General features: G+C 47.9%; 1 protein-coding gene across 2 annotated transcripts in view; it reads right to left on the reverse strand.

Annotated features, from left to right (window-relative positions):
- Positions 1 to 2,182: 2,182 nt before the first annotated feature.
- Positions 2,183 to 19,624, reverse strand: part of LOC135543112 (general transcription and DNA repair factor IIH helicase subunit XPB) — an 83,334-nt gene continuing 65,892 nt past the window's right edge. For both annotated transcript variants that reach the window (XM_064970187.1, XM_064970186.1), the window contains 6 exons: positions 16,860 to 17,062; positions 13,601 to 13,697; positions 11,933 to 12,050; positions 10,979 to 11,097; positions 5,548 to 5,694; positions 2,183 to 2,650 (listed from right to left, as the gene is read on the reverse strand). In XM_064970187.1, coding sequence (XP_064826259.1) covers positions 2,510 to 2,650; positions 5,548 to 5,694; positions 10,979 to 11,097; positions 11,933 to 12,050; positions 13,601 to 13,697; positions 16,860 to 17,062 — 825 coding nt within the window. In that variant the 3' untranslated portion in view covers positions 2,183 to 2,509. The remainder of the gene's footprint in view (positions 2,651 to 5,547; positions 5,695 to 10,978; positions 11,098 to 11,932; positions 12,051 to 13,600; positions 13,698 to 16,859; positions 17,063 to 19,624) is intronic.

A 19,624-nucleotide genomic window follows, 5' to 3' on the forward strand; every position in this document is an offset into this window, starting at 1 on the left:
TAGAGGGTAGGGTAGAGGGTAGGGTAGAGGGAGGGTAGAAGGTAGGGTAGAGGGTAGGGTAGGGTAGGGAGGGTAGGGTAGAGGGTAGGGGTAGAGGGTAGGGTGAAGGGAGGGTAGAAGGTAGGGTGGGGGAGGGTAGAGGGTAGGTAGAGGGTAGGGTAGAGGGAGGGTAGAAGGTAGGGTAGAGGGTAGGGTAGGGTAGAAGGTAGGGTAGAGGGAGGGTAGAAGGGTAGGGTAGAGGGAGGGTAGAAGGTAGGGTAGAGGGTAGGGTAGAGGGTAGGGTAGAGGGTAGGGTAGAGGGAGGGTAGAAGGTAGGGTAGGGTAGGGTAGGGTAGGGTAGAGGGTAGGGTAGAGGGTAGAGGGTAGGGTGAAAGGGTAGGGTAGAAGGGAGGGTAGAGGGTAGGGTAGAGGGTAGGGGGTAGGGTAGAGGGTAGGGTAGAAGGGAGGGTAGAGGGTAGAGGGTAGGGGTAGAGGGTAGAGGGTAGGGTAGGGTAGAGGGTAGGGTAGAGGGTAGAGGGTAGGGTAGAGGGTAGGGTAGAGGGTAGGGTAGAGGGGAGTAGAGGGTAGAGGGTAGAGGGTGGGGGTAGGGTAAGAGGGTAGGGTAGAGGGTAGAGGGTAGGGTAGAGGGTAGGGGGAGGGAGGGTAGAGGGTAGGGTAGAGGGTAGGGGGTAGGGTAGAGGGTAGGGTAGAGGGTAGGGTAGAGGGTAGGGGTGGGGGAGGGTAGAGGGTAGGGTAGAGGGAGGGTAGAGGGTAGGGTAGAGGGTAGAGGGTAGGGTAGAGGGTAGGGTAGAGGGAGGGTAGAGGGTAGGGTAGAGGGGTAGGGTAGAGGGTAGGGTAGAGGGTAGGGGGGGGGTAGGGGTAGAGGGAGGGTAGAGGGTAGGGTAGAGGGTAGAGGGTAGAGGGTAGGGTAGAGGGTAGGGGTAGGGTAGGAGGGTAGAGGAGGGTAGAGGGTAGGGGGGTAGGGTAGAGGGTAGAGGGTAGGGTAGAGGGTAGAGGGTAGAGGGAGGGTAGAGGGTAGGGTAGAGGGTAGGGGGAGGGTAGAGGTTAGGGTAGAGGGAGGGTAGAGGGTAGGGTAGAGGGTAGGGTAGAGGGTAGGGTAGAGGGTAGAGTAGAGGGTAGAGTAGAGGGTAGGGTAGAGGGTAGGGTAGAGGGTAGGATAGAGGGTAGGGTAGAGGGTAGGGTAGAGGGTAGGGTAGGGGGGTAGGGTAGGGGAGGGTAGAGGGTAGGGTAGAGGGTAGGATAGAGGGTAGGGAGGGGTAGGGTAGAGGGTAGGGTAGGGAGGGTAGAGGGTAGGGTAGAGGGTAGGATAGAGGGTAGGGTAGAGGGTAGGGTAGGGTAGAGGGTAGGATAGAGGGTAGGGTAGAGGGGTAGGGTAGGGGTAGGGTAGAGGGTAGGGTAGGGTAGAGGGTAGAGGGTAGGGTAGAGGGTAGGGTAGAGGGTAGGGTAGGGTAGAGGGTAGGGTAGAGGGTAGGGTAGAGGGTAGGGTAGAGGGTAGGGTAGGGGGTAGAGGGTAGGGGGGTAGGGTAGAGGGTAGAGGGTAGGGGGTAGAGGGTGGGGTAGAGGGTAGGGTAGAGGGCAGGGTAGAGGGTAGGGGGTAGGGTAGGGGGTGGAGGGTAGAGGGTGGAGGGTAGGGGGGTAGGGTAGAGGGTAGGGGGTAGGGTAGAGGGTAGGGTAGGGTAGGGTAGAGGGTAGAGGGTAGGGGAGGGCAGAGGGTAGAGGGTAGGGTAGAGGGTAGGGTAGAGGGTAGAGGGTAGGGGTAGAGGGTAGAGGGTAGGGTAGAGGGTAGAGGGTAGGGTAGAGGGTAGGGTAGAGGGTAGAGGGTGAGGGTGGGGTGGGGGTAGAGGGTAGGGTAGGGTAGAGGGTAGGGGGTAGGGTAGAGGGGTAGGGTAGAGGGTAGAGGGTAGGGTAGAGGGTAGAGGGTAGAGGGTAGGGTAGAGGGTAGAGGGTAGAGGGTAGGGTAGAGGGTAGGGTAGAGGGTAGGGTAGAGGGTAGGGTAGAGGGTAGAGGGTAGAGGGTAGGGTAGGGTAGAGGGTAGGGGGTAGAGGGTAGAGGGTAGAGGGAGGGTAGGGTAGAAGGTAGAGGGTAGAGGGTAGAGGGTAGAGGGTAGAGGGGCGTGACAGCGTTTGAATCACACTTGGTTGAGACACTGATTCTGCAAACACTAAATAAATATACAAACTAATCCCAAAAATTCCTGTTTTATTTCAAAAAGCATTTCATGGCAACAATGTCAAGACAAAAACAGAAACACATGAATGAAATATGAGAAAGATCAAAGATCACATTTAGTATCCCTCTCTGAACAACTAAAAGCCCTAGAACTGAGGTGATGGTGGCGTTGCAGAACCGGGTTCTCTCTGAAACACACAGGGAACATGTTCCTCCTACCAGGGTCTATAGCGGTTACCTCTCGCCAGACCTGAGCCGAGGAATCCCTTCCACAACACCCCGGCAGCATCCCACAGTAACGCCTAGTTCCCTATACAGCGCAGCAGATTAGAGCAGAGACCTACGGGCCCTTCCTGAAGCGCTTGAAGAGCGGGTGGATGTTGTTACCCAGGTGGGCCCGGCTGCCTCGAGAGCGATACTCCATGTAGACAGAATCATCAGCACCAGACATGGAGCTCATGGTACCTGGCCTCCGTTGGAACTGGAGAGAGAGAGAGAGAGAGAGAGAGAGGTTAGAATATAGAACTGGAGAGGGAGAGAGGTTAGAATATAGAACTGGAGGGGAGAGAGGTTAGAATATAGAACTGGAGGGGGAAAGAGAGTTTAGAATATAGAACTGGAGAGAGAGAGAGAGAGAGGTTAGAATATAGAACTGGAGGGGAGAGAGGTTAAAATATAGAACTGGAGGGGAAAGAGAGTTTAGAATATAGAACTGGAGAGGGAAAGAGAGTTTAGAATATAGAACTGGAGGGGAGAGAGAGGTTAGAATATAGAACTGGAGGGGAGAGAGGTTAAAATATAGAACTGGAGGGGAAAGAGAGTTTAGAATATAGAACTGGAGAGGGAAAGAGAGTTTAGAATATAGAACTGGAGGGGAGAGAGAGGTTAGAATATAGAACTGGAGAGAGAGAGAGGTTAGAATATAGAACTGGAGGGGAAAGAGAGTTTAGAATATAGAACTGGAGAGAGAGAGAGAGGTTAAAATATAGAACTGGAGGGGAAAGAGAGTTTAGAATATAGAACTGGAGAGAGAGAGAGGTTAAAATATAGAACTGGAGAGAGAGAGAGGTTAGAATATAGAACTGGAGAGAGAGAGAGGATAGAATATAGAACTGGAGAGAGAGAGAGAGGTTAAAATATAGAACTGGAGAGGGAAAGAGAGTTTAGAATATAGAACTGGAGGGGAGAGAGGTTAGAATATAGAACTGGAGAGAGAGAGAGGTTAAAATATAGAACTGGAGGGGAGAGAGAGTTTAGAATATAGAACTGGAGGGGAGAGAGGTTAGAATATAGAACTGGAGGGGAGAGAGGTTAGAATATAGAACTGGAGAGAGAGGTGAGAATATAGAACTGGAGAGAGAGAGAGGTTAGAATATAGAACTGGAGAGAGAGGTGAGAATATAGAACTGGAGAGAGAGAGAGGTTAGAATATAGAACTGGAGAGGGAGAGAGAGGTTAGAATATAGAACTGGAGGGGAGAGAGGTTAAAATATAGAACTGGAGGGGAGAGAGAGAGAGAGGTTAGAATATAGAACTGGAGGGGAGAGAGGTTAGAATATAGAACTGGAGAGAGAGAGAGGTTAAAATATAGAACTGGAGGGGAGAGAGGTTAGAATATAGAACTGGAGAGAGAGGTGAGAATATAGAACTGGAGAGAGAGAGAGGTTAGAATATAGAACTGGAGAGAGAGGTGAGAATATAGAACTGGAGAGAGAGAGAGGTTAGAATATAGATCTGGAGAGAGAGAGGTTAGAATATAAAACTGGAGAGAGAGAGAGGTTAGAATATAGAACTGGAGAGAGAGAGGTTAGAATATAGAACTGGAGAGGGAGAGAGGTTAGAATATAGAACTGGAGAGAGAGGTGAGAATATAGAACTGGAGAGAGAGAGAGGTTAGAATATAGAACTGGAGAGAGAGAGGTTAGAATATAGAACTGGAGAGGGAGAGAGAGGTTAGAATATAGAACTGGAGAGAGAGGTGAGAATATAGAACTGGAGAGAGAGAGAGGTTAGAATATAGATCTGGAGAGAGAGAGGTTAGAATATAAAACTGGAGAGAGAGAGAGGTTAGAATATAGAACTGGAGAGAGAGAGGTTAGAATATAGAACTGGAGAGGGAGGGAGGTTAGAATATAGAACTGGAGGGGAGAGAGGTTAGAATATAGAACTGGAGGGGAGAGAGGTTAGAATATAGAACTGGAGAGGGAGAGAGGTTAGAATATAGAACTGGAGGGGAGAGAGGTTAGAATATAGAACTGGAGGGGAGAGAGGTTAGAATATAGAACTGGAGGGGAAAGAGAGTTTAGAATATAGAACTGGAGAGGGAAAGAGAGTTTAGAATATAGAACTGGAGAGAGAGAGAGTTTAGAATATAGAACTGGAGGGGAAAGAGAGTTTAGAATATAGAACTGGAGGGGAGAGAGAGGTTAGAATATAGAACTGTAGAAAGAGAGAGAGGTTAGAATATAGAACTGGAGAGGGAGAGAGGTTAGAATATAGAACTGGAGAGAGAGAGAGAGGTTAGAATATAGAACTGGAGAGGGAGAGAGGTTAGAATATAGAACTGGAGAGAGAGAGAGAGGTTAGAATATAGAATTGGAGGGGAAAGAGAGTTTAGAATATAGAACTGGAGGGGAGAGAGGTTAGAATATAGAACTGGAGAGGGAGAGAGGTTAGAATATAGAACTGGAGAGGGAGAGAGGTTAGAATATAGAACTGGAGAGGGAGAGAGAGGTTAGAATATAGAACTGGAGAGGGAGAGAGGTTAGAATATAGAACTGGAGGGGAAAGAGATTAGAATATAGAACTGGAGGGGAAAGAGTGTTTAGAATATAGAACTGGAGGGGAGAGAGGTTAGAATATAGAACTGGAGGGGAAAGAGAGGTTAGAATATAGAACTGTAGAGAGAGAGAGGTTAGAATATAGAACTGGAGGGGAGAGAGAGGTTAGAATAGAGAACTGGAGGGGAGAGAGAGGTTAGAATATAGAACTGGAGGGGAGAGAGAGGTTAGAATAGAGAACTGGAGGGGAGAGAGAGGTTAGAATATAGAACTGTAGAGAGAGAGAGGTTAAAATATAGAACTGGAGGTGGAGAGAGAGGTTAGAATATAGAACTGGAGGGGAAAGAGTGTTTAGAATATAGAACTGGAGAGAGAGAGAGAGAGAGTTTATAATATAGAACTGGAGGGGAGAGAGGTTAGAATATAGAACTGGAGGGGAGAGAGGTTATAAGGTTTTAAAGGTTTTAAATGCCTGACTTCAGAACTTGACAGACCAGATGCGTTTCCCATGCTGGACAGACAGAAGTCAAACCAGAACGGATGTCCACATTTCATTGATTGATTGATTGATTGATTGACAAGAGGTGTGTATACATACCATTGGCCGTCCATTCTCTCCGATGACCACTTCCTCCTCTGCGTCGAGGTCTGTAGCCGCCAGAACCTTCTGGAGCAGCTGATACTGCTCCTCTCTGGAGGAGAACATCAGATTATCCTCCTCCATCCCCGCCATTTTAGTGATGACCTGGTGGAGAGGAGGAGATTAGGGAGGAGGAGGAGAGAGAGAGAGAGAGAGAGAGGGGGAAGGACACATAGATTAGATCAGTGCTTAATTTGAGCCGGAGCAAACTAGAGCACTCTTTCCCCCAACTCTGTGATCAGGTCAAACTAAAAATACTTTTTTCTTGAAAGTATGTTCCGGAACCTCAGAGCTCCAATGTTCCCGGAACCTCAGAGCTCCAATGTTCCGGAACCTCAGAGCTCCAATGTTCCGGAACCTCAGAGCTCCAATGTTCCCAGAACTTCAGAGCTCCAATGTTCCGGAACCTCAGAGCTCCAATGTTCCCAGAACCTCAGAGCTACAATGTTCCCAGAACTTCAGAGCTCCAATGTTCCCAGAACCTCAGAGCTCCAATGTTCCGGAACCTCAGAGCTCCAATGTTCCCAGAACCTCAGAGCTCCAATGTTCCCAGAACCTCAGAGCTCCAATGTTCCCAGAACCTCAGAGCTCCAATGTTCCGGAACCTCAGAGCTCCAATGTTCCGGAACCTCAGAGCTCCAATGTTCCGGAACCTCAGAGCTCCAATGTTCCCGGAACCTCAGAGCTCCAATGTTCCCGGAACCTCAGAGCTCCAATGTTCCCGGAACCTCAGAGCTACAATGTTCCCGGAACCTCAGAGCTACAATGTTCCCGGAACCTCAGAGCTACAATGTTCCTGGAACCTCAGAGCTCCAATGTTCCGGAACCTCAGAGCTCCAATGTTCCGGAACCTCAGAGCTCCAATGTTCCAGAACCTCAGAGCTCCACAGGTCATTCAGTATCTGCCATTTACATGTGATCAGGACAGAGAGCAGGGTTGTATGAGAAGGGGGTGGGGGTTGGGGGTGGGAGGGGGGCAGAGAAAATGGGAGGGAGAGCAAGACCATGGGATCCCTGAGTCCTTCTGAAAAAAAATAGAACTATAGTTGGATAAATGTAAGTAAACTTAGATATTTAAATATATCTCCATCTCAAACTGACAGATTTATAAAAACTATAAATATATCTCAAACGGACAGATTTTTAATGGGGATGTTTTTAAATTATGCTCATTAGATGGTGCTGACTTTTGGGATTAATACCAAAATCTCCAACTATCCCTTTAAAAGCATGTCTCCCCCCAAAAAAAAAGATCAACGGACCTCTGGTCACTTGGTGCTGTAGGGTTAGTATTGTATAGTAACGGACCTTGACGCTGTATCCCTGGTCCACTAGGAACCTCTGTCTCTTGGTGCTGTAGGGTTAGTATTGTATAGTAACGGACCTTGAAGCTGTATCCCTGGTCCACTAGGAACCTCTGTCTCTTGGTGCTGTAGGGTTAGTATTGTATAGTAACGGACCTTGAAGCTGTATCCCTGGTCCACTAGGAACCTCTGTCTCTTGGTACTGTAGGGTTAGTATTGTATAGTAACGGACCTCTTGGTACTGTAGGGTTAGTATTGTATAGTAACGGACCTTGAAGCTGTATCCCTGGTCCACTAGGAACCTCTGTCTCTTGGTACTGTAGGGTTAGTATTGTATCGTAACGGACCTCTTGGTACTGTAGGGTTAGTATTGTATTGTAACGGACCTTGAAGCTGTATCCCTGGTCCACTAGGAACCTCTGTCTCTTGGTGCTGTAGGGTTAGTATTGTATAGTAACGGACCTTGACGCTGTATCCCTGGTCCACTAGGAACCTCTGTCTCTTGGTGCTGTAGGGTTAGTATTGTATAGTAACGGACCTTGAAGCTGTATCCCTGGTCCACTAGGAACCTCTGTCTCTTGGTGCTGTAGGGTTAGTATTGTATAGTAACGGACCTTGAAGCTGTATCCCTGGTCCACTAGGAACCTCTGTCTCTTGGTACTGTAGGGTTAGTATTGTATAGTAACGGACCTCTTGGTACTGTAGGGTTAGTATTGTATAGTAACGGACCTTGAAGCTGTATCCCTGGTCCACTAGGAACCTCTGTCTCTTGGTGCTGTAGGGTTAGTATAGTAACGGACCTTGAAGCTGTATCCCTGGTCCACTAGGAACCTCTGTCTCTTGGTGCTGTAGGGTTAGTATAGTAACGGACCTTGAAGCTGTATCCCTGGTCCACTAGGAACCTCTGTCTCTTGGTACTGTAGGGTTAGTATAGTAACGGACCTTGAAGCTGTATCCCTGGTCCACTAGGAACCTCTGTCTCTTGGTACTGTAGGGTTAGTATTGTATAGTAACGGACCTTGAAGCTGTATCCCTGGTCCACTAGGAACCTCTGTCTCTTGGTACTGTAGGGTTAGTATTGTATTGTAACGGACCTTGAAGCTGTATCCCTGGTCCACTAGGAACCTCTGTCTCTTGGTGCTGTAGGGTTAGTATAGTAACGGACCTTGAAGCTGTATCCCTGGTCCACTAGGAACCTCTGTCTCTTGGTGCTGTAGGGTTAGTATTGTATAGTAACGGACCTTGAAGCTGTATCCCTGGTCCACTAGGAACCTCTGTCTCTTGGTGCTGTAGGGTTAGTATTGTATAGTAACGGACCTTGACGCTGTATCCCTGGTCCACTAGGAACCTCTGTCTCTTGGTGCTGTAGGGTTAGTATTGTATAGTAACGGACCTTGAAGCTGTATCCCTGGTCCACTAGGAACCTCTGTCTCTTGGTGCTGTAGGGTTAGTATTGTATAGTAACGGACCTTGAAGCTGTATCCCTGGTCCACTAGGAACCTCTGTCTCTTGGTGCTGTAGGGTTAGTATTGTATAGTAACGGACCTTGAAGCTGTATCCCTGGTCCACTAGGAACCTCTGTCTCTTGGTACTGTAGGGTTAGTATTGTATAGTAACGGACCTCTTGGTACTGTAGGGTTAGTATTGTATAGTAACGGACCTTGAAGCTGTATCCCTGGTCCACTAGGAACCTCTGTCTCTTGGTACTGTAGGGTTAGTATTGTATCGTAACGGACCTCTTGGTACTGTAGGGTTAGTATTGTATTGTAACGGACCTTGAAGCTGTATCCCTGGTCCACTAGGAACCTCTGTCTCTTGGTGCTGTAGGGTTAGTATTGTATAGTAACGGACCTTGACGCTGTATCCCTGGTCCACTAGGAACCTCTGTCTCTTGGTGCTGTAGGGTTAGTATTGTATAGTAACGGACCTTGAAGCTGTATCCCTGGTCCACTAGGAACCTCTGTCTCTTGGTGCTGTAGGGTTAGTATTGTATAGTAACGGACCTTGAAGCTGTATCCCTGGTCCACTAGGAACCTCTGTCTCTTGGTACTGTAGGGTTAGTATTGTATAGTAACGGACCTCTTGGTACTGTAGGGTTAGTATTGTATAGTAACGGACCTTGAAGCTGTATCCCTGGTCCACTAGGAACCTCTGTCTCTTGGTGCTGTAGGGTTAGTATAGTAACGGACCTTGAAGCTGTATCCCTGGTCCACTAGGAACCTCTGTCTCTTGGTGCTGTAGGGTTAGTATAGTAACGGACCTTGAAGCTGTATCCCTGGTCCACTAGGAACCTCTGTCTCTTGGTACTGTAGGGTTAGTATAGTAACGGACCTTGAAGCTGTATCCCTGGTCCACTAGGAACCTCTGTCTCTTGGTACTGTAGGGTTAGTATTGTATAGTAACGGACCTTGAAGCTGTATCCCTGGTCCACTAGGAACCTCTGTCTCTTGGTACTGTAGGGTTAGTATTGTATTGTAACGGACCTTGAAGCTGTATCCCTGGTCCACTAGGAACCTCTGTCTCTTGGTGCTGTAGGGTTAGTATAGTAACGGACCTTGAAGCTGTATCCCTGGTCCACTAGGAACCTCTGTCTCTTGGTACTGTAGGGTTAGTATTGTATCGTAACGGACCTTGAAGCTGTATCCCTGGTCCACTAGGAACCTCTGTCTCTTGGTACTGTAGGGTTAGTATAGTAACGGACCTTGAAGCTGTATCCCTGGTCCACTAGGAACCTCTGTCTCTTGGTACTGTAGGGTTAGTATTGTAACGGACCTTGAAGCTGTATCCCTGGTCCACTAGGAACCTCTGTCTCTTGGTGCTGTAGGGTTAGTATAGTAACGGACCTTGAAGCTGTATCCCTGGTCCACTAGGAACCTCTGTCTCTTGGTGCTGTAGGGTTAGTATTGTATAGTAACGGACCTTGAAGCTGTATCCCTGGTCCACTAGGAACCTCTGTCTCTTGGTGCTGTAGGGTTAGTATTGTATAGTAACGGACCTTGAAGCTGTATCCCTGGTCCACTAGGAACCTCTGTCTCTTGGTACTGTAGGGTTATTATTGTATAGTAACGGACCTCTTGGTACTGTAGGGTTAGTATTGTATAGTAACGGACCTCTTGGTACTGTAGGGTTAGTATTGTATCGTAACGGACCTTAAAGCTGTATCCCTGGTCCACTAGGAACCTCTGTCTCTTGGTGCTGTAGGGTTAGTATAGTAACGGACCTTGAAGCTGTATCCCTGGTCCACTAGGAACCTCTGTCTCTTGGTGCTGTAGGGTTAGTATTGTATCGTAACGGACCTTGAAGCTGTATCCCTGGTCCACTAGGAACCTCTGTCTCTTGGTACTGTAGGGTTAGTATTGTATAGTAACGGACCTTGAAGCTGTATCCCTGGTCCACTAGGAACCTCTGTCTCTTGGTACTGTAGGGTTAGTATTGTATCGTAACGGACCTTGAAGCTGTATCCCTGGTCCACTAGGAACCTCTGTCTCTTGGTGCTGTAGGGTTAGTATTGTATAGTAACGGACCTTGAAGCTGTATCCCTGGTCCACTAGGAACCTCTGTCTCTTGGTACTGTAGGGTTAGTATTGTATAGTAACGGACCTCTTGGTACTGTAGGGTTAGTATTGTATAGTAACGGACCTTGAAGCTGTATCCCTGGTCCACTAGGAACCTCTGTCTCTTGGTGCTGTAGGGTTAGTATAGTAACGGACCTTGAAGCTGTATCCCTGGTCCACTAGGAACCTCTGTCTCTTGGTACTGTAGGGTTAGTATTGTATAGTAACGGACCTTGAAGCTGTATCCCTGGTCCACTAGGAACCTCTGTCTCTTGGTGCTGTAGGGTTAGTATTGTATAGTAACGGACCTTGAAGCTGTATCCCTGGTCCACTAGGAACCTCTGTCTCTTGGTGCTGTAGGGTTAGTATAGTAACGGACCTTGAAGCTGTATCCCTGGTCCACTAGGAACCTCTGTCTCTTGGTACTGTAGGGTTAGTATTGTATAGTAACGGACCTTGAAGCTGTATCCCTGGTCCACTAGGAACCTCTGTCTCTTGGTGCTGTAGGGTTAGTATTGTATAGTAACGGACCTTGAAGCTGTATCCCTGGTCCACTAGGAACCTCTGTCTCTTGGTGCTGTAGGCCATCTCCTGAGTATCCTGAGACACCAACGAGTAGAAGTAGGCATTATACTCCTCCGCGACCATACCTGGGTGGAGGGGGAGGGGTGTGTGGAGGTGTGTGTGGAGGTGTGTGTGTGGAGGTGTGTGTGTGTGGAGGTGTGTGTGTGGAGGTGTGTGTGTGGAGGGGGAGGGGTGTGTGGAGGTGTGTGTGTGGAGGGGGAGGGGTGTGTGGAGGTGTGTGGAGGTGTGTGTTTGTGGAGGTGTGTGTGGAGGTGTGTGGAGGTGTGTGTGTGGAGGTGTGTGGAGGTGTGTGTGTGGAGGTGTGTGGAGGGTGTGTGTGTGGAGGTGTGTGTGTGTGGAGGTGTGTGTGTGTGGAGGTGTGTGGAGGTGTGTGTGTGGAGGTGTGTGTGTGTGGAGGTGTGTGTGTGTGGAGGTGTGTGGAGGTGCGTGTGTGGAGGTGTGTGTGTGGAGGTGTGTGTGTGTGGAGGTGTGTGTGTGGAGGTGTGTGTGTGTGTGGAGGTGTGTGTGTGTGTGGAGGTGTGTGTGTGTGTGGAGGTGTGTGTGTGTGTGGAGGTGTGTGTGTGTGTGGAGGTGTGTGTGTGTGGAGGTGTGTGTGTGTGGAGGTGTGTGTGTGTGGAGGTGTGTGTGTGTGGAGGTGTGTGTGGGTGGTGTGTGGAGGTGTGTGTGTGTGGAGGTGTGTGTGGGTGGTGTGTGGAGGTGTGTGTGTGTGTGGGTGTGTGTGTAGGTGTGTGTGTGTGTAAAGGGGAAACAGTAAAATACTATCATCAGTGGTCAACTTAATCTCACAGTCGAATCAATTATTGCATTTGACCACAATACATACGGTTACACCACACACACACACACACACACACACACACACACACACACACACACACACACACACACACACACACACACCTTTCTTGGCTCGCAGCACCCTGCCCAGCCTCTGAGCCTCCTGTCTGCGAGAACCTCCATGAGAGGAGATCTGGATCAGAACATTAGCCTCAGGCAGGTCAAAGGATGTGTCTCCCACCTGGAGGGAGGGAGGGAGGGAGGGGGAGAGAGAGAGAGAGAGAGAGACAGAGAGAGACAGAGAGAGAGAAAGAGAAAGAGAGAGAGAGAGAGAGAGAAAGAGAGACAGAGAGAGAGAGAGAGACAGAGAGAGAGAGACAGAGAGAGAGAGAGAGAGAGACAGAGAGAGAGAGAGAGAGAGAGACAGAGAGAGAGAGAGAGACAGAGAGAGAGAGAGACAGAGAGAGAGAGAGACAGAGAGAGAGACAGAGCGACATTTTAGACAGAGAGAGAGACAGAGAGAAAGACAGACAGAGAGGGAGACATTTTAGACAGAGAGAGAGAGAGAGAGAGAGAGAGAGAGACAGAGACAGAGACAGAGAGACATTTTAGACAGAGAGAGAGACAGAGAGAGAGAGAGAGAGAGAGACAGAGAGAGACAGAGAGAGAGACAGAGAGAGAGACAGAGAGAGACAGAGAGAGAGAGACATTTTAGACAGAGAGAGAGACAGAGAGAGACAGAGAGAGAGAGAGAGAGAGACATTTTAGACAGAGAGAGAGATAGAGAGAGAGAGAGACAGAGAGAGACATTTTAGACATGGCTTCCACATGGCGTGAACAGTCTTTAGACATAGTTTCAGGCTTTTATTCTGAAAAATGAGCGAGAACGATCGCGTCATTGGATGGCTGGGTGCCAACAGAGTTTATACAGCAGCTTGGAGCAGACATTTTCTCTCTCTCTCTCCTATTGAAGAAGGTACAGTCCGGTTGAAATATTATAGATTATTTATTGTCAAAACAATCTGAGGATTGATTATAAAAAACGTTTGACATGTTTCTACGAACTTTACGGATACTATTTTGAATTTTCGTCTGCCCGTCGTTACCTGCACGAGCCTGTGGAATACTCAACAAAACGCGCCAACCAAATGGAAGTTTTTGGATATAAAAAAACAATCTTTATGGAACAAAACAAACATTTATTGTGTAACTGGGAGTCTCGTGAGTGCAAACATACTAAGATCATCAAAGGTAAGCGATTCACTGTATTGCTTTTCTCACTTTCGTGACCAATCGATTTTGCTGCTAGCTGTTTGTAATGTTTTGTCTACTGAGAGAGATGTCCTAACATAAACGCTTGGATAGCTTTCGCCGAAAAGCCTTTATGAAATGTGACATGCCAGGTGAATTAACAACAAGCTAAACTGTGTTTTTCTATATTGCACTTGTGATTTCATGAAAATTAAATATTTGTAGTTCAGCGGATGTTGACGAAAAGAAGTTAATTTCAGCAGTTAACATCCCATCATGCTTAGGGGCATGTATAAAAATGCGAGACAGGCCAGTATTTTGACCATTATTTTGGCTACCTTGGCTTGGCCCCCACAGGATGACAACGCCAACCCTCCACGGGACACGAGAGGTCACTGAATGGTTTGATGAGCAACGGCCGTCTCAGTCACCAGAACCCAATCGAACACGTATGGGAGCCCAGGTAACCTTGGAGATATTATGTGATGGGGGAGGGGTTGGTTACCTTGGAGACACGTGATGGGGGGAGGAGTTGGTTACCTTGGAGATGAAGATGGTGTTGATCTTGGGGTTGTGTTTAAAGTTCTGTAGGATCTGCATCCTCTCTCCTTGAGAGGTGGGGCCATAGATGTAGGGCCTGAGAGGAGAGAGACGTTAGATATAGGGGCCAGAGAGGAGAGAGACGTTAGATACAGGGCCTGAGAGGAGAGAGACGTTAGATATAGGGGCCAGAGAGGAGAGAGACGTTAGATACAGGGCCTGAGAGGAGAGAGACGTTAGATATAGGGCCTGAGAGGAGAGAGACGTTAGATACAGGGGCCAGAGAGGAGAGAGACGTTAGATACAGGGGCCTGAGAGGAGAGAGACGTTAGATACAGGGCCTGAGAGGAGAGAGACGTTAGATACAGGGCCAGAGAGGAGAGAGACGTTAGATATAGGGGCCAGAGAGGAGAGAGACGTTAGATACAGGGCCAGAGAGGAGAGAGACGTTAGATACAGGGGCCTGAGAGGAGAGAGACGTTAGATATAGGGGCCAGAGAGGAGAGAGACGTTAGATATAGGGGCCAGAGAGGAGAGAGACGTTAGATATAGGGGCCTGAGAGGAGAGAGACGTTAGATATAGGGGCCAGAGAGGAGAGAGACGTTAGATACAGGGCCTGAGAGGAGAGAGACGTTAGATATAGGGCCAGAGAGGAGAGAGACGTTAGATATAGGGCCAGAGAGGAGAGAGACGTTAGATACAGGGGCCTGAGAGGAGAGAGACGTTAGATACAGGGCCAGAGAGGAGAGAGACGTTAGATATAGGGGCGTGAGAGGAGAGAGACGTTAGATACAGGGCGTGAGAGGAGAGAGACGTTAGATACAGGGCCTGAGAGGAGAGAGACGTTAGATATAGGGGCCAGAGAGGAGAGAGACGTTAGATACAGGGGCCAGAGAGGAGAGAGACGTTAGATACAGGGCCTGAGAGGAGAGAGACGTTAGATACAGGGCCTGAGAGGAGAGAGACGTTAGATATAGGGGCCAGAGAGGAGAGAGACGTTAGATACAGGGGCCAGAGAGGAGAGAGACGTTAGATACAGGTATACAGGAAGTACCAGTACTGAGTCAATGTGCTGAGGTACGAGGTAGTAACATGGCTGTATACAGGAAGTAGCAGTACTGAGTCAATGTGCTGAGGTATGAGGTAGTAACATGGCTGTATACAGGAAGTAGCAGTACTGAGTCAATGTGCTGAGGTATGAGGTAGTAACATGGCTATATACGCTACAAGCTCGGCACACCTGTATTCGGGGAGTTTCTCCCATTCTTCTCTGCAGATTCTCTCAAGCTCTGTCAGGTTGGATGGGGAGTGTCGCTGTACAGCTATTTTCAGGTCTCTCCAGAGATGTTCGATCAGGTTCAAGTCCAGGCTCTGGCTGGGCCACTCAAGGACATTCAGAGACTTGTCCAGAAGCCACTCCTGCATTGTCTTGGCTGTGTGCTTTGGGTCGTTGTCCTGTTGGAAGGTGAACCTTTGCCCTCAGTTTGAGATCCTGAGCGCTCTGGAGAAGGTTTTCATCAAGGATCTCTCTGTACTTTGCTCCGTTCATCTTTCCCTCGATCCCGACTAGTCTCCCAGTCCCTGCCGCTGAAAAACATCCCCACAGCATGATGCTGCCACCACCATGCTTCACCGTAGGGATGGTGCCAAGTTTCCTCCAGACGTGACGCTTAGTATTCAGGCCAAAGAGTTCAATCTTGGTTTCATCAGACCAGAGAATCTTGTTTCTCATGGTCTGAGAGTCTTTAGGTGCCTTTTGGCAAACTCCAAGCGGGCTGTCTGGCCGCTCTACCATAAAGGCCTGATTGGTGGAGTGCTGCAGAGATGGTTGTCCTTCTGGAAGGTTCTCCCATCTCCACAGAGGACCTCTGGAGCTCTGTCAGAGTGACCATCGGGTTCTTGGTCGCCTCCCTGACCAAGGCCTTTCTACCCTGATTGGTCAGTTTGGTCAGGTGGGCGGCCATCTCTAGGAAGAGTCTTGGTGGTTCCAAATTGCTTCCATTTAAGAATGATGGAGGCCACTGTGTTTATGGGGATATTCAATGCTGCAGAAATATTGTGGTACCCTTCCCCAGATCTGTGCCTCGACACAATCCTGTCTCAGAGCTCTACGGCCGATTCCTTCAACCTCATGTCTTGGTTTTTGTTCTGTCAACTGTAGGACCTTATATAGACAGGTGTGTGCCTTTCCAAATCATGTCCAATCTTATTGAATTTACCACAGGTGGACTCCAATCAAGTTGTAGAAACATCTCAAGGATGATCAATGGAAACAGGATACACCTGTTCTCAGGTTTGAGTCTCATAGCAAAGGGTCTGAATACTTATGTAAATAAGGTATTATTATTTTAGCAAAGGGTCTGGATACAGTAAAAAACACCTAAATAGCTGGAGTATTGTGATGTCATTATGGGGTATTGTGATGTCATTATGGAGTATTGTAATGTCATTATGGAGTATTGTGATGTCATTATGGGGTATTGTGATGTCATTATGGAGTATTGTAATGTCATTATGGAGTATTGTAATGTCATTATGGAGTATTGTGATGTCATTATGGGGTATTGTGATGTCATTATGGAGTATTGTAATGTCATTATGGGGTATTGTGATGTCATTATGGAGTATTGTAATGTCATTATGGGGTATTGTGATGTCATTCTGGGGTATTGTGATGTTATTATGGGGTATTGTGATGTCATTCTGGGGTATTGTGATGTCATTATGGGGTATTGTGATGTCATTATGGGGTATTGTGATGTCATTATGGGGTATTGTGATGTCATTATGGGGTATTGTGATGTCATTATGGGGTATTGTGATGTCATTATGGGGTATTGTGATGTCATTATGGGGTATTGTGATGTCATTATGGAGTATTGTGATGTCATTATGGGGTATTGTGATGTCATTATGGAGTATTGTAATGTCATTATGGGGTATTGTGATGTCATTATGGAGTATTGTAATGTCATTCTGGGGTATTGTGATGTCATTATGGGGTATTGTGATGTCATCATGGGGTATTGTGATGTCATTATGGGGTATTGTGATGTCATTATGGGGTATTGTGTGTAGATTGATGAGAATTTTTAACGGAACAAAATGTGGAAAAGGGGGAAGGGGTCTGAATAAGTCCAGAATGCACTGCAGGTCCGGTCACTGTGGGGATGACGTCGTTGATCCGCTTGTGTGTCTCTTTCTACCTACCTGTTGAGGCAGATGGCTGTGTGTGTGTGTGCGTGTCTCTCCACCTACTTGTTGAGGCGGATAGCGTACTCCTTCAGAGCGAAGACGTTGTCGGCGAACACCATGATCTTGTCGTTGCGTCTCTCGTGGAACTTGATGAGGAACTGACAGGCTCTGAACTTGTTGGGGTTCATGGTGTAGAGGAGAATACGTCTCTTCGTCTTGATGGCTACGTATTCCCGGTAAAACTCCGGAGACATCGGACACCACACCTAGACGAAGGACATTCTGACGTCAAACCACACATTTTTAAGTATTTGTAAGTAGTACGTATTTTATTCTCTTCTTTTTCCTGAGGTCTTGGCTGATTTATTTATTTAGATTTTACTCATGATGTCAAGCAAAGAGGACACTGAGTTTGAAGGTAGGCCTTGAAATACATCCACAGGTACACCTCCAATTGACTCAATGATTAGCCAATCAGAAGCTTCTAAAGCCATGACATCATTTTCTGGAATATTCCAAGCTGTTTAAAGGCAGTCAACTTAGTGTATGTAAACTTCTGACCCACTGGAATTGTGATACAGTGAATTATAAGTGAAATAATCTGTCTGTTAACAATTGTTGTAAAAATGACTTGTGTCATGCACAAAGTAGATGTCCTAACCGACCCAAAACTATAGTTTGTTAACGAGAAATTTGTGGAGTGGTTCAGCCCACCCCTGAACGACAGTCCCCCCCCCTGAGGACTGGGGTTGCCCACCCCTGAACGACAGTCCCCCCCCCTTGGGGACTGGGGTTGCCCACCCCTGAACGACAGTTCCCCCCTTGAGGACTGGGGTTGCCCACCCCTGAACGACAGTTCCCCCCTTGAGGACTGGGGTTGCCCACCCCTGAACGACAGTCCCGTCCCCCTTGGGGACTGGGGTTGCCCACCCCTGAACGACAGTCCCCCCTGAGGACTGGGGTTGCCCACCCCCTGAACGACAGTTCCCCCCCTTGAGGACTGAGGTTGCCCACCCCTGAACGACAGTCCCCCTCCTGAGGACTGGGGTTGCCCACCCCTGAACGACAGTCCCCCCCTTGAGGACTGGGGTTGCCCACCCCTGAACGACAGTCCCCCCTGAGGACTGGGGTTGCCCACCCCTGAACGACAGTTCCCCCCACCCCTTGAGGACTGGGGTTGGGACTGGGACTACAGCCTCTGGCAGCCAGGTGATTACTACTTACATGGAACCCAACCGGCTGCACACCTGAGCCATCGTGCATAAATGTATTTTGTCCCCCGACACCAAACGCGATCACGACACGCAGGTTAAAATATCAAAACAAACTCTGAACCAATTGTTTTAATTTGGTCGAAAAGCATTAAACATGTATGGTATTTTGGCTAGTTCGCTTGCACCTTCTGGATCATTTGTCCTATTTAGCTAGCTTGCTGTTCCTAGCTAATTTGTCCTGGGATATAAACATTGAGTTGTTATTTTACCTGAAATGCACAAGGTCCTCTACTCCGACAATTAGTCCGCACATAAAACGGCCAACCAAATCGTTTCTAGTCATCTCTCATCCTTCCAGGCCTTTTCTTCGCTTGACTTTATATTGCGATTGGCAACTTTCATAAATTAGGTGCATTACCGCCACTGACGTCATTCGAGGAGATGGGAGAGGCAGGACTTAGGACTCGCAGTGCGATCTGCGTCAGAAATAGAACTGACTTCTATTTTAGCCCTCAGCAACGCAGACGCTCGTTGGCGCGCTGGAGCAATGTGGGTGCAATAGTTGAATAATACAGATTTCTAAAAGTATTTTGGAACGCGAGTGGTGTAGTCTGCCTTGTTAGCGTCAGGTGGTTACCACATAGCGTGTGCTTTATGCTACAGCAGTTCACACCAGTCCACAAAGAATTAGCTTCAGACTTCTCAGAAAAATAAAGTCTGGATTATTCTCAAGCTCACGTACAGTAATCCTGATTACTTCAGCCCTCTCGCTCATTTTGATGAACTAACGAGCTTTAAGACAGAAACACCAAACACTTCCTAGATCACGTTGGGGCTGACCCAAAACGTGGTCAACAGCTCTGTCCCCAAATACCATTCTAATGTGGTCAACAGCTCTGTCCCCAAACACCCTTCTAATATACTACATAGCTCTGTCCCCAAATACCCTTCTAATATACTACATAGCTCTCTCCTCAAATACCCTTCTAATATACACTGCTCAAAAATATAAAGGGAACACTAAAATAACACATCCTAGATCTGAACGAATGAAATATTCTTATTAAATACTTTTTTCTTTACATAGTTGAATGTGCTGACAACAAAATCACACAAAAATGATCAATGGAAATCAAATTGATCAACCCATGGAGGTCTGGATTTGGAGTCACACAAATTTAAAGTGGAAAACCACACTACAGGCTGATCCAACTTTGATGTAATGTCCTTAAAACAAGTCAAAATGAGGCTCAGTAGTGTGTGTGGCCTGTATGACCTCCCTACAATGCCTGGGCATGCTCCTGATGAGGTGGCGGATGGTCTCTTGAGGGATCTCCTCCCAGACCTGGACTAAATCATCCGCCAACTCCTGGACAGTCTGTGGTGCAACGTGGCGTTGGTGGATGGAGCGAGACATGATGTCCCAGATGTGCTCAATTGGATTCAGGTCTGGGGAACGGGCGGGCCAGTCCATAGCATCAATGCCTTCCTCTTGCAGGAACTGCTGACACACTCCAGCCACATGAGGTCTAGCATTGTCTTGCATTAGGAGGAACCCAGGGCCAACCGCACCAGCATATGGTCTCACAAGGGGTCTGCAGATCTCATCTCAGT

Source organism: Oncorhynchus masou, chromosome 7, assembly GCF_036934945.1.
Source record: "Oncorhynchus masou masou isolate Uvic2021 chromosome 7, UVic_Omas_1.1, whole genome shotgun sequence".
In the NCBI taxonomy this organism is placed as follows: Eukaryota; Metazoa; Chordata; class Actinopteri; order Salmoniformes; family Salmonidae; genus Oncorhynchus; species Oncorhynchus masou.